At 38.2% G+C, this 14,519-nt stretch overlaps 1 protein-coding gene across 1 annotated transcript; it reads right to left on the bottom strand.

The window, feature by feature from the left end:
• Positions 1-209: 209 nt before the first annotated feature.
• Positions 210-6,644, bottom strand: LOC139730755 (SPRY domain-containing protein 7-like). The gene is made up of 5 exons (XM_071641617.1): positions 6,512-6,644; positions 4,483-4,599; positions 2,770-2,930; positions 1,702-1,804; positions 210-710 (listed from the first exon to the last, which is right to left on the bottom strand). Exons 1-5 carry the CDS (start codon positions 6,621-6,623, stop codon positions 613-615), a joined length of 591 nt encoding a protein of 196 aa, XP_071497718.1. The 5' UTR covers positions 6,624-6,644; the 3' UTR covers positions 210-612.
• Between the last annotated feature and the right edge of the window lie 7,875 nt (positions 6,645-14,519).

Genomic DNA, 14,519 nt, shown 5'->3' with positions numbered 1-14,519 from the left:
ACACAGTTCAGTCTGTTGTGTTAAGTAATCTTGGGCTTTTGAAACAAATAGGTGGCACATATCACTGGTTTTTAGACGAGGGAGGTCTTGTAGCGGTATCTTTGCTTGAATAGCAACATTTGACATTATCTGTCAAACTCCAGTTAGGACAATGCTACAGTGATTATCACTATTTGACACAACACTTTCTCTCACTTTCTGGCATCATTAAGTTTAACATAATATCTCCTACAGAAAATAACATGTCACTGTCTTCGTTGTTTTGGTGCTTTTCGTTGTTTTGGTGCTTTTAGTAAGACCGTTAAACTTACTCTGACAACTTCAGTACTTGACAATGAGAAGTCCTTTCTTTACTCACGGTTACTCAGTATATACTTAATTTAGATTTATATATATTTTGCTACATTTGTGCAGCATTGCTAGCAGTACTCGATTTATAAATAATGATTATTGTAAATTGTTTACTCTTTTTGTTGGTGTGCGAGTTTGTTGTCTGCTCTAGCACCCAACTTTTCCAAACAAATATTCAGAGGGTAAACAAAGATGATGATCATTTTCAGCAGTTGAATGGCAGGAGACTGAGGTGTGAGACCTGTGGTATGGGCAAGGGCGTCATAATAACGACTGCTCAAACATGATCTTGTCAAAGCCGCTGGGCGGAGTGTGGTAGAACTCACTGAACTGGACATCTAGAATGGCACCCTCGTCAACTGAAAATATACAGAATGAAATGAAAAGATGATTAATACTGTGCTCAGTTTAGTGTCAGCTTAGTGTAGATAAGCTCAATTAATTTATGCCTCAAACTTGGGAAAAAAAATGATTTTGCACATAAAAGATGTGGAATATGATGTCAAATCAATAGTCAAAAGCAAACAATGTACACAGTAACCTACAGCACAGCAAAGGTAAAGGAACAGTGACATGGCATCATGGAAGGTTTCATTATTGCTTATTTCTCATCTAGGTATCATTGTCTGTTTTCTACATTCTTGTCATATGCTTTGTTTAAACTCCGTGCATTATCAGCTGAGTAACACACTATCCTTTTCATCTGGAAAATGAATTTAAACGAGAATGCGTATAGAAACATGTAGCTCAAATGGAAAAAAGAGAAAATGTTCTCATAACTTATAGACCCCTTGAATGATGTTGAATGGGATCATCCAAATGACACAGCAAAATATTGCAAGTTGTAGATGACCAGGACATTATTAGAATGTTTCTCTCTAAAATGAAAAAAAAAAATAGAATAAATCAAAGGACGCTATAATTTTTTGTTGCAAAACCCAAAGGCACATAGAACTGAAAAAAAAAAAAAGTTACTACCAATCCCATTGGTCACAATTATTTCTCTCTAAATCCTCACCTTGTATTAATTAGCTGTGTATCGAGGGACAGTACAATGAGAAAGCAAAGCACATGAGGGCATCGGTTCTATCTTAGTTCACAGCAGAAGCTTCTAGCAGAGCTTGAATGCGAGTATAATCAACAAACTTCCTATCCCTGGTGCACATTTCTATCTTTTAGAAAAGTAACTCCCAGCTCAATTAAACAAGATATTCTACGATCTGACCCACTGTTATGATGCCCAAAGAAAAATGTCTGGATAATGAGCCTTTGCAGACAGTGAAAGGGGCGCGTAAAACGAGGATCACCCCTTCAACCAGGGGGATCACATGCGACCATATCACAACTCACCATAGATCGCAGGGTATAGCGTTCCCTTCACTCCTGTAACTGGTATCTGGAGGGCCTCGCCGTTCTTGTAGAAGTTCAACTCCATGTGGTCATAGGTGATGCCCTGTCCATATCAAGGGAATCTTTTATGTCAATATCTTACCATTGTAAAAGTGGAAGTTTCCAGTGTGGAAATTTTTGCACATTTCGTACAACCATTGCAAATATAAAAGCACACAAATATTTTTGCAGGCCACATGATCCTGTAATTGGTGTCCTGATTCCACAGAATTAAAAACACACAAAAATCAACTAACCCCGCCCAGCGTGAAAAATTAATCAAACGAAAATATCCACTTTTACAGTATGCAATCTCATGGAATAAACGTGAGATATGAATATCAATTCTACAAGACACCCTATAGTCTTGCTTTGATTAATGCACAAGAAAAAAAACCAACAAACAACAAATGTGGTCGTACATCATGGTTGCCAGATCCTCCTGGTCAAATGACTTTTGTGAGAGGCATGATGAACAACTGGTATACAATATGTACACACTTTTGAATGGGAACAAGCTCCCAAACAAACAAAATCCATTCCCATTCACATCACATTTTTTCAAAGCTCGAGGAAAATTTCTTCAGCAAAAAGTACTAATGTCAATCTCAAATTGCTGTCTGAGTACCACAATGTAGTAAAAAGAAACTGCTCTATACACAATAAGGTTATGTTCATGGTGGTTTCATTTTCTACGAATTTTATGCATCGTCTTTTATTTGTAATATGAAAAACAGGCCAAAATATTGCCTCCTGTAAACACACATATAGCATGAAAATTTGCTTCTTGGTAAGGGACAATACCTACCCCTTCTCATTTCTGTTGCTGGGGTTCTTGATCATGATTCTTTCATACTTGCTAAACTGCCTTGCAAGTTCATTTATGCTAAAAATATCATGCACATGAAATAATTTGGTATATACAGTGTATCACAGAATGATGGCGGTCTTGTTATCATAATTATCATCACTCAACTATCACATGCAGGGATGAGCGTGGTCACACTGAAAGGTCAGTTTTTAACTCACAATGACATCGCCCTCCGCAACTTCAACAGTAAGCTTGTGAAGGGTATCCCCGGCATGGCAAACGGTTCCGTCCGAGCGCATCACCCACGAATCACTGCACTCCCCGAGGGGCACTCGGTTCAGGTTGCTCTTTCTTGTGGCAAGACCAATGCCCCAAACACCTGGGGGGAAGGGGTCACATGAGGGAAGGGGGATTAGAGAGAATTTGCACAGTCAAAATAACCATTATGTAGCAGACAAATGAATTGATAGCATGCGAAATTGAAATGTTTGTGTACAAACAAGTGTGAAGATAGTGAAAGCTCTTCGCTGTACCTACCAAACTGAAAAAGTCAGATATGGGGGTGTCATAGAGAGTCAGTTAAAGGGTGTGTACAATTCTGGTCGAGGTGAGGATTTCGCTTTTAACGTTTTGGAAGATATTCAGAAACCATTCTATGAGTTGTCAAAGAGCATGCATTTCTAAGGGGTATCAAAAGTTTATTTGATGAAAATCGGTTTTGAAGTGGCAGAGATATCCAAAAACAAGGTGAAACAAGATCCTAATAAAGTTGTGGCCTGTCGCCTTTTATTATAATCACTTTTTGGGATATCTCAGCCATTTAAAAACCAATTTTCATCGAATAAATGTTGAATCCTTCTTAAAATTACATGCTCTTTCATATTTCATAAGAAGTTTCTCATTATCTCACTTAGGAATGTAAAAAACATAAATCCCCACCTCAACCAGTACTGTACAGCCCCTTTAAAATTGCCATGCTTATTAGATTGATTTCTCATTTGAACTGTTTCTTGGATTAGACAAGTACAGGGGTTCTCTATCTATTTCAGAAGAATTGTTAGGTTATGGTTACTCAGACTGCATAGCTAGATGGTGATATGCTAAACATACCTTTTGAATAAGACCACTATTCATATAATATTGATATGTCTCCTAATTATATTATCAGGGTGTGTTTGAAATGGATAAATCTCATTGAATATAGATCCCCAAATTGCACTCAGGCTAAAATTGAACCAGAAAAAAAAAAATTCTATCCTGTTCAACTGTATACGTTACATGTGTTAAGCTCTAATTATTAGGTATTCTCCATCAAATTTGGTCATTTCATAAAGCAGACAAACCTCTCCAGGAGCAGGCAAGCCACAGTTCCAAGGATGGCTAATTGTGATAATAGGGATCAGTAGGATCAGGTACTCTCCTTGGAAATACTTCTGTCAGGAACGTAACAAGTTCTACATTTAAATCTCATGACAGCAATAATATCTTTATTCCTAACCTAAACTATCAATGACCAAAATCTTTACCCAAGTCATATGCATGATACATAGCATTGAATGTGTAGGTTTGTTTGTTTGTTTGTCTGTTTTAGACAGCAAGACGCTAGACTAAGATGACTAAGAGCCCCCCCCCCCACCACTTCTTGATGAGACAGCTGAGACATTTTTGCTTTTCCCCTTTCATAGGCATTCAGATTCCTTGGATCTGTCCTGATCAGTGAATAATGGTATGCCAATATGCACACCAGGGGGGCATTTCATGAATTGCTTTGTCATATATTTTGTCTGACAAACTGTTAAAAGTTACTGAAATCCCCGCAATCTGATTGGCTGAGAGCAAATTTGTCTGAAAAAAGTTGTCTGACAAAACGCTTGATGAAATGCCCCCAAGGTCATGACACAAAGTATATCATAGAAGTCCATATCACTTACCAGTAGACTGAAGTTTCATCTCAAAATACGCTTTGTCCTGGACCAATGGGGCGTTGCCCAGTGCTCCTCCAGTTCCACATATTCTTCTTCCTGACTTCACTATGACTACATCATTCCCTGTATCAAGGAAGAAAAAAAAAAAAGGAAACAAAATACCGTTTATCCAGGATCTCAGATATGCTGCTTGCCACTGCTGACTTTATATTTAGTCATTCGAATTAGCATCAAGAAACACCACCAGGGGGTGAAAAATAATGTGGGGGTGGCAGCCATACTCCCACCACCTAGACTAGTGACTAACAATCGATCAACATTAAATAGATGGTAGACATCTGACTATAGAGGTCCAGATCTCTGAACACATTGGCCATTGCACTGCCACTGGACCATGGCATCACAATAATTTTTGCATTGAGTAAAACCCCCAATTTTCGGCCGGCCTCCCAAATCCGGACACTTATCACTTATCACAAGCCAGCAAATTCTACTGTCACAACACAAGCATATCATATCGTTTCACATACTGGCACACTCGTCAACCACAGGAAAGTGCCTGAGTCACCTCTTAAACTCCATCTAAAATCCCAAATTTTGCCGTCAAAAACGCAGAATTGGCCCAACTTTTCCAAAGGATGCGCGAATTAGGTCCCATGTAAAGAATCAGGCTCGCCGAAAAGTCACTAAAAATTGAAAAATTACGCCATTCTGTTGCGAGATTATTCACTTATCGCAAGCTCAGAGTGTGATGGTATCCTCAAAAACACAAAAGAAAAACAGTATCTCCGTACGTGGCAATGCAGCAAATAAATGTACAGGGGCTGAATGCAAGTGCCGAGTCACCAAAATTCGAACACGAACGGGCACCGCAACGTCCCCGATGCAACCTTGCGCTGACAAGGTATGGTGCACGCTCATTTTTCAGCGGCCTTGTACAGTGTATGCGTATTGACACTGAACGCGCAATAGCGCGTGTCCGAATTGTGGAGAGGCTGTCCGAAAATTGGGGAATTGACAAGGTGATAATATTTGGGGATTTTGTGAAATTTTATGATGTACAAAATCAATATTGGGAAAATGTTGTTTGATATTTAACATACAGTGTTATAGAAATAATTTTGTAGAGTATTGTTTGAGTTTAACAAATATTGCAGAAAAGCTTAAACTTATGAAGTGTCCGAAAATTGGTGATTTTACTCAAGTCTAACCTAAGGCATGGAAATAAAAAAAAAAATCTGGGATCTATGGACAATTTAGTAGCGCCTACTGGACATGGATTCTGTTAATTTATAGTGCAAGTGCCTACTTCTACTCGTAACATCTATAAAAGACATAGATAGAGGTAGGGTTGGGGGTACCACGTATCGTCACCCTAAGGATCTGTAGCTTGTTTATTCTAAAAATATCACACAAATCCGCCTAATTCTTACCTCAAATATGCCATAAATACTGCAGTTTTGAATGTCGTGACCGTCTCGTTGATTATGAATCTCCGTTTTAAAATAGCGCAATTTTAGTGCGTGCGTTCCGTTTTCTTCGCGCAGCTAAAAAGGGAACCTTGCGATCGGCACCCCCTCCCCTCCATAGGTATACACGTGAATTTCACAGCATAGGTAATACACGTGAATTTCACAGGCCATAGGTAATACATGTGAATTTCACAGCCATGCGTCGTTACGGAGCGGATGTGTAATTTTTAGCTTGGTTTGTTTGAGTTTGATTTTCGTTTCTTCGTTTTTATTGTCTTTAGATCTATAGCTAATGACACTTAATCCCGCGCGTACCTTTTCGTTCTGTACGCAAACAGCCATGATACGCAGGGTGCCGATGGGAAGGTGCCCTGCCGATAGGTGGTGCCCCAACCATACATATTTTATTTATGCAGCTGCGATGCAGCAGCACAGTGCAAATGTAAACTCCAAAATTGTAGGAACACTCAAATATACACACGTGGGACTGAGCATACACTACTCCATTGTGTGATTTAGAGACACACCTATGATTATATATCTTTGTAAGAATGCATATTTACCCATATGTGAAGTATCGAGAACAACTGTTGGTATCTCCTTCAGAGGAACATGACCACTTCCGAACCCTGCTCTCCACGGAAAGCATCGAAAACAGCAAAAGCAGGCAGCCATTTTTAGCTCATTTCTGTGAACACAACTCCAAAGCTGGCTGCTGAATTAATTATAGAATCTCTTCAACAGAGGGCGTACCGCAAAACAAATGAAAAGAATCCTCACTGCTAACCAGCTCCTGACCACTGCTCCCGACCAAACTTTGGATCTTTTTGTGCAATTTGAATGGGAACTGACATTTTAAACAATTGCCATTGTACTTGATTAAAACGATATTGAAGATGTGCAAAACTCTTCCATTTGCAAAAACAAGTAGACAAACAAACAAACAAACAAACAAACAAACAAACAAACAACAACAACAACACTCACACACCTAACTTTATGCAATGTGGATCGCCATCACGGATCGTTCGGGTCTCACTTGGGTTTCTTCACAAAAAGTTGACAATTATGACAGCAACTCTTGCTGGAATGGCAGTTGTCACGGTTTTGACAAGAACCCGGTTTTCTGATTGGCTGTTGATATGGAAAGTTACATTCCAGCAAGAGTTGCTATCCTACTATCTTTATGGGGCCCTGATCTGAGAATGATTATATCCCTTCCGACTGAAAATATTGAATTAGAATAAAAGTGTAGGGAACACTAAGTAGAAAAGGCATTTTTAGATATTAAGTACTCTTTCAATGGTGGTATAAACGGTTTGAATTGAGTGATCCTGTTGTTCTTGTTATCTATGTTTCGCATGTTGTCAGACATGTTATTCTTTACGTGAGTCCTATCTGATTGTTATAAAAATCTACGGACCTATATGCGATGTATAATGAACGTATAATCGTCACTGACAAAAACGTTTTTCTTTTTAAAGAAAGTAGGACCTGTTGCTCCATGCACCAATGATGACTATTAGATCCTACTCTCCGGACATTTTCTAAACGTTAAGTACACGTGATGAGGAGCTCAGATAATTGCACTCCAAAAAGAAGAAGAAAAAAAAAACGCTCAAGAAAATATATAATCCTATATAATCGGAAAAATGACACGTAATCCTTTGTATACGTTATAACATAATTTGACACCATAATACTCACATTGACTTTATACTGAAATATCGTAATCTCCGGAAAACAGACAAACTGGTCCGTTTTATTTTTACCAATTGTTAAAGCCAACTGAATGAACGCGGTACGTATTCATACTTAATAATGAATGCCATGCATGGTAGCTTTGGAAAAGTTTTACGCCAGTTGTCCGAGCACTGGAAATTGAATTTCAGCCGGGCGTGACGGTCATGTTTCGTGTAGGCTTTGTTTTGTTCTATATGTTGTTTTGTTTGTTTGTACATTTGTTTGTTTGTCTGTTTGTTTTATAGGGGATGTAAATTGGGCCAGTCTACATGATGTACATCTCCCTCTCACCCCCCCCCCCCCCCTGCGGCTTTGAAGGGAAGAATCTCCGGGCGGACTCTGGTGGAAAAGTTATGGGTTCGGAGATCCAGCTTTTCTTCTGGCTTTTCTATGAGTGCATCCCCGTTATAGGCCTGTACAGTATAATGTCCCAAAAATACAGTCGGATTTTTTGCATTGATAACTTCCAATATGATTAAACTGTCTGAATTCTATTTCAGGGTCTAAAGATATAACATCTTACCTACATTTTGCAGAAAAACCCATTCAACGTTAGTGAAGTATAGTCACAGAGAAAATTGAATCATCGTGAAAATGTCGTGGATGTAATTCTTCCAAGTTTAGCACTTGGATGCTCTTGGTGAACACAATGGACAGAACTTGAAGGGATTCCTTACATGCTCTACAAAAATCATAATTTCTCTCAAGAAGTGACCACTGAAGCAAATCGGAGGGAGTTTTCTGCAAACCGTGGGTAATAAGTTATAGTTTCGTACCCTGAACTTGTATTTGGATTGATTACCATTGTATTTTTTTTTTTTTTTTGATGGGGGGAGGGACATTCGGTATAGTGGGTAATTTCCCTCCCTACCAACTTGATATCCAGCACACTCAATACCATTTCATATAATCATGAATGTTTAATGTATAATACCACGTGGAACAGAACTCCCCGCTTTACTCTAGAAAATTATGTGCTGATGCCGTATCAAATATGAGTTTCTCGAAAGTAATCCTTTTTATTATTCATTGATTTTTATTTGGAAAAAAAAGTTGCAGATAATGGGAGTAATACATAAGGACCTATACTCTGAGATATAGATGATTTCCCAATGAAATGAACGGATCGGTAAACTCAGACGTAGTGCCCGGGAAGGTCCCAAACACGCATAAAGGGTGAAACTCATGCCTCACAGAATAAAACATTTCCAACCCCTACAATTTTAACATTTGAGACAATCTTTAGAGAAGATCAGGATTAAGTCTAGATAATTATATACTTAAAATGCCCAAGATCGCAAGATTAACGGCGTCAAATGCAAGCTCCGCACGCCATGGCGTTTCTTGGTGGTTTTATTTTAATAATTTATAATCTATCATGTACACGTACTTAAGGAGTAGTTGACCAGTCTTTTACTTATCTTTATAATGATCTTTCACGTACTCAGTCAGTGGCCTCAGACCTGTGCGGGGAGGGGGTGGGGGGGGGGGGGGGGGGGGGGGGGTGGAGTATGACTTGCGAGCACATGTTCAAACAACCACATATAGGCTTATAGGCCTACACACATAGCCAAGCACATACATAATCCGCAGTTACACACACAACTGTCGTGGCCGAACGCTGGAAAAGGAGCAGGACTTCTTTTTTGAATGAAAGGGGCAAGAATAATTATGTTCAATGTTCTTTTGTTTGTTTGTTTGTTTGTTTATTCGTTTGTTTGCTTGTTTGGTTTTTTTTGGAGGTGGGGGGTGGGGTGGGTTGTGGGGACCGTTAACATAAGCGAGGTTCGAGCGAATTTTGTGCTCGAGAGGGGAGGGTGTGGGAGGGGTACCTCCTTCCACACTACGGAAATAATGCATTTATGGTGCACACTTTTGAAATATTTGGAAAATTTTCAGTCAAAAGTAAGAAAAATTATTGATATTCAACATGAGGATGGCTTATTGTGCCATCTGCCACTTCTTTTCCCGCGCTTCTTCATTGTGTATAAGTCTATAAGCTGGACCAATGAGAGATAGTGTGGATCGAACTCTTGGAATTATTTTAGAACTGAAATTCAATCTGGTGCACACTTTTGGGGGAATAAATGTGATTAATGGAGTATATCCAATAGGTGACGCGTGAAAGGCTAAAATTGGGGGTAGGTCCTATATCTGTCACTTCTTTCCAGGTGTGCGTCTTCACTGTGTAAAGTCTTCGGATCGACAGAAGGGGACGGTACAGGTACTATTTTCGTGGGGGGGGGGGGGGGTGGAGGGCTGATGTACCACTCTCATGTAAGGGAGCATTTTGCATTTTGCATCTTGCATTGGAAAATAAGAAAAAGAACATTCAAGGCAATGAGAAAGACTAGTAAGTTATCTGTCATCTCCTTTTCTGCGTCTTCATCTTCTTTGTACTGCATTAACAAGTCAATGGATATGGACAGAAGGGGGAGGGTATTAGGTAGTAATTCTCTCCTACACGAGGGGGCATTTGGATTTCTCAGATGTGAACTTCAACAATCTGGAGCATACTTTTCTCGTAATGTTAAGCTTTAATCAAGAAAAATGATAAACAAAATATTCAGGACAATGTGAATGGCTATCGTAGATTTCTTCGTGTGCGTCTTTTTACTGTGTACTAAGTTTATGGAGGTGGAACTAGTCGCGGAGAGAGTGACAGGGATGTCTACTTTCAACAAGAGCAGTGGCGGATCCAGGCGCACCGGGCGCGCGCCGCCTTTAATTTTTGTTAAAAACAAAAGAAATACAAGAAAAAAAGGGGGATGTGTGCACCCCCTTCAATTTTTTAAAGGCGCCCCCCCCCCGAAGAGGGAGCCCTTGAAATTCACCGACCTGGTGCACATAATCATAATCGGATGGGATTAAGAAATTTTTCAATTAAAAAAGTAAGAAAAATAATAGAGGAATGCGCTCGATAGCAGTAACGGTTCAGTAGTTGTGCAATGCTTTATAAACCGCAGACATAGATCTCGTCTATAGGCGCTCGCTTTCTGTGTGTATTACAAAATTATTTGTGATCAAAGCGATCAAAGTGATGCTAACCAAAGTGAGGATAGATTTGTGCATTTTGTATACCTCATCTCGTAAAACATTGGGGAAAAGCACTTTCCCATTAGAGGCAGAAGAAACTTGATTTAAGGGGTCAGAAATATCGAAATGAAGACGAGAAAACGATGAAGAAGATGACGATATTATGACGATGATGATGATAATGATGATGATATGTTGTTGTTGTTGTTGTTGTTGATGATGATGATGACTGATGGATGATACTGCTGCTCATGATGATGATGATGATGATGATGATGATGACGGTGGAACAATGATACGACAAGTTCATGACAAGGAAGACCTAAATAGACTCTAAGACCCCCCCCCCTCTTTTTTTTCTGTAAAGCAGTTTTATAGCAGTAAAAGAAAGGAAGCCCCCTTTGTTATTTTTATGGGACCCAAGTATCCGTGTGTTGGTTGTCAAAAATCTGTTCGAAGTAATCAAAAGGGAATTCAGTGTACACGGTGCTCTCAGTGGCTACACATAAAATGTGCTGGTATATGTGTTAAAGATTATGATAATCCAAATGTTGAGTTCTGGAACTGGAAATGTTCAAAGTGTCAATTTACCTACCTTCCGTTGAACACTTCAGTAGAAGAACAGAGTATCAATGATAAACTATCTGATAATGATGAACTATCTGATAATGATGAAAATGGAATAATTCATTCTCCAGTAAAAAATTCATTACATTTTGCAGAACTGAAGGGCAAAGGTGTCAAGATTTTACAGTTGAATATCCGTAGCTTACTACGAAATTTATGTGAGATAAGGTGTATATTACTCGAAAATGATGTGCAAGTCTTAGCTCTAAATGAAACATGGTTAGATGATTCTGTCTCGGATAATGAGCTCAAAGTTGAAGGCTATAATCTTATTCGCAAAGACCGAAATAGAAATGGAGGTGGCGTTGCAGTGTATATACGAGACGATATGAAATATGAATTGTTAAATCATCCATACATAACAAACCTTGAAGTAATACCAATCCACATAAGGTTTGATTATGAAAAGGCAATTACATTTGTTACATGGTATAGACCGCCAAACATTGGAAATGATACATTTGATTTGTATGAACAATTCCTGACTTTTGTTGATTCTTTTAATACTGATATTGTTATCATGGGCGATTTAAACTGTGATCTATTAAAAACGCCACCGTCAATACAAACTAGAATGTTAAAACAAATTCATGATATTTTTGCATTACATGAAATTAATGTTACGGAACCTACACGAATCACGCGTAACTCAATGAGTTTGATAGATCATATCCTTACAAACAATCCAGAGATGGTTAGTACGTATGGTGTCATTCATAATGGTCTGAGCGACCACTCGATGTCTTATTTGTTATGGAGATGCAAAACTACTAAATGTAACCCGCGTACGATAATATACAGGAAAATGACAAATATAGATACTGAATTGTATTTCGATGATTTAAGAAACCAAAACTGGAGTATTGTAGAAGATACTTCAAACCTTGATGATGCTGTTAAAGTGTGGGAAGAGCTTTTCCTTGAGGTAGTGAATAAACACATGCCAGTGAGAAAGACACGTGTCAGGAATAAATACTCACCCTGGATGACTAAGGAGATTATTGTATTAATGAGAAAACGAGATAAGTTAAAAGGAAAAGCTAAAAAGGTACATATGCGTATTTTGGATGGAAATGATGAAAATCATAAACATATTTTAGAAGCTAATTATGATGAATTATGGGAAGAATACAAGATGATAAGAAACAAAGTTACTTCTCTGATTAGGAAATCGAAAAAGAATCACTATAAGAAGAGGCTGACAGAAAAATCTAGGCCAAATCAACCATGGGATGTGTTGAGGGAATTAACCTCATCAGGCAGTAGACCTAAGTCGCCTGATTCAGTCGATGATGATATTGCACGAGTTAATGATTTTAATGATTATTTTGCAAACATTGGTGTAAATCTGGCATCACAAATTCCTCATGTACAACGATGTATTGTAAATGAAGTTTCAACACAATCAAGTTTGACTCTGCATGTAGTAAATGAGGAAGAGGTACTTAAAGTCATCAAAGGACTCAAAGCGAAAAAGTCAACTGGTCTAGATGGTTTCTCAGTTAAAATTGTACAATTATCTGCATCTGGCATAGTGCATTCACTTACTTACCTTATTAATCGGTCACTGTTAGAGGGCATCGTTCCTCATCGGTGGAAATGTGCAAAAATAATACCAGTTTTTAAATCTGGAGACAAATCCCTGCCTAACAATTATAGGCCGATTTCAATTCTTTCACCTCTCTCAAAGGTTCTGGAAAAGATCGTCCAGTCACAGCTGTCTCTCTACTTAAAACATAATAGCATATTGAACCAGGAACAATCTGGATTTCGGTCAAGACACTCAACTGTCACATCATTGTTAAAGGTCACGGATGACTGGTATCGGGCCATAGATGACGGTTGCTATGTCGGTGCAGTCTTTATTGACCTACGTAAAGCGTTCGACACTGTGGACACAGATTTGCTTATACAGAAGCTTTGTAAAATAGGGGTGTCGAAGGAAAGTCTAAAATGGTTCGAAAGTTATTTGAAGAGACGACATATTTGCACTCAGATAAACTCGACAAAATCACGATCACAACAAGTTGATCACGGTGTGCCTCAGGGTTCAATTCTCGGGCCACTGCTGTTTATCATTTATGTCAATGATTTGGTTGACTATATTGAACGATGTAAAGTAAATTTGTATGCAGATGACACAGTGTTATATTGTTCGGGGAAAAGTGTAAATGAAATAGAGTGTGTATTGAATTCTGACCTGCAGAACATATATGAATGGATGTGTTTAAATAAGATTAGTGTAAATTGTGAAAAAACAGTATGTATGTTACTGGGTTCTCGTTATAATTTAAGTAAATGTAATAAATTAAAATTATTTATTTCTGGAAATAGAATAGAACAGAAGGATGTTGTGAAATACCTCGGTGTTATGATTGATCAACAGCTGAAATGGGATATGCATATAGATACAATGTGTAAGAATATCGTTAAAATGGTGAAATTTTTGGGCCGTTTACGCAGTTATGTAAATACTTCAACTTTGAAATCGATATATATAATTTTCATTCTCCCATTATTTGATTATGCCGATATTATTTATGGATCATCGGCGGCAAAACACACAGATAGATTACAAAAATTACAAAATAGGGCACTGAGAATAATTCTTCGAGTGAACCCTTATAAGTATGTCTCAAATCAAGAAATTCATACACTGATGAACCTTCAAACATTAGAATCCCGGCGCAAAGATCATTTTGTATTCCATGACATTTAAGGCCATAAATAATATTTCTCCATTGTATTTAAAAGAGATGTTTAGATTTTCCGATACGCCATATAATCTTCGTTCTGTGGGTACTCTTGTTCTTTCAAAACCCAAAACTCAATACTGCCGTAAGTCTTTTAGTTATAGAGGATCGTGTTTATACAATAGTATCAAATTTTTAACTTGAGTATATTTGTAGATGTATTTTTTTTTCTTTTTCTTCTATTTCATTGAAGCGTAGATGTACACATTTGTTAAATTCCTTGATTTGGCTTATTGCCATCATGGTAATAGTGTTTGTATAACTGTAGGGTAGTAGAGGATGTTATTTTAATTCTGTTTAGTGTAGTTTTTGTTGATACAAGTTTGCATGTTAATTTCAGATATACCGAGTGTGTTTTCTTCTGGACCCCTCGGTAGAACAGCTCCACCATGAGGGCGGAGCTGAGTAGGGC

Source organism: Diadema antillarum, unplaced genomic scaffold (assembly GCF_040938485.1).
Source record: "Diadema antillarum isolate AM-2024a unplaced genomic scaffold, OU_Dant_1.0 seq00000333_RagTag, whole genome shotgun sequence".
In the NCBI taxonomy this organism is placed as follows: Eukaryota; Metazoa; Echinodermata; class Echinoidea; order Diadematoida; family Diadematidae; genus Diadema; species Diadema antillarum.
Note: the sequence above shows the minus strand (reverse complement) of the source record. Positions and strands in the feature narration are given on the sequence as shown.

Bases quoted from the DNA above. Each gene is read 5' to 3' on its own strand.
- LOC139730755 (XM_071641617.1), bottom strand. From the start codon at position 6,623: ATGGCTGCCTGCTTTTGCTGTTTTCGATGCTTTCCGTGGAGAGCAGGG. The intron at 2,931-4,482 runs GTAAGTGATATG...CCTTCCCCCCAG, and splicing joins GATGAAACTTCAGTCTACTG to GTGTTTGGGGCATTGGTCTT. The intron at 1,805-2,769 runs GTGAGTTAAAAA...TGATATGGACAG, and splicing joins TTGCGGAGGGCGATGTCATT to GGCATCACCTATGACCACAT.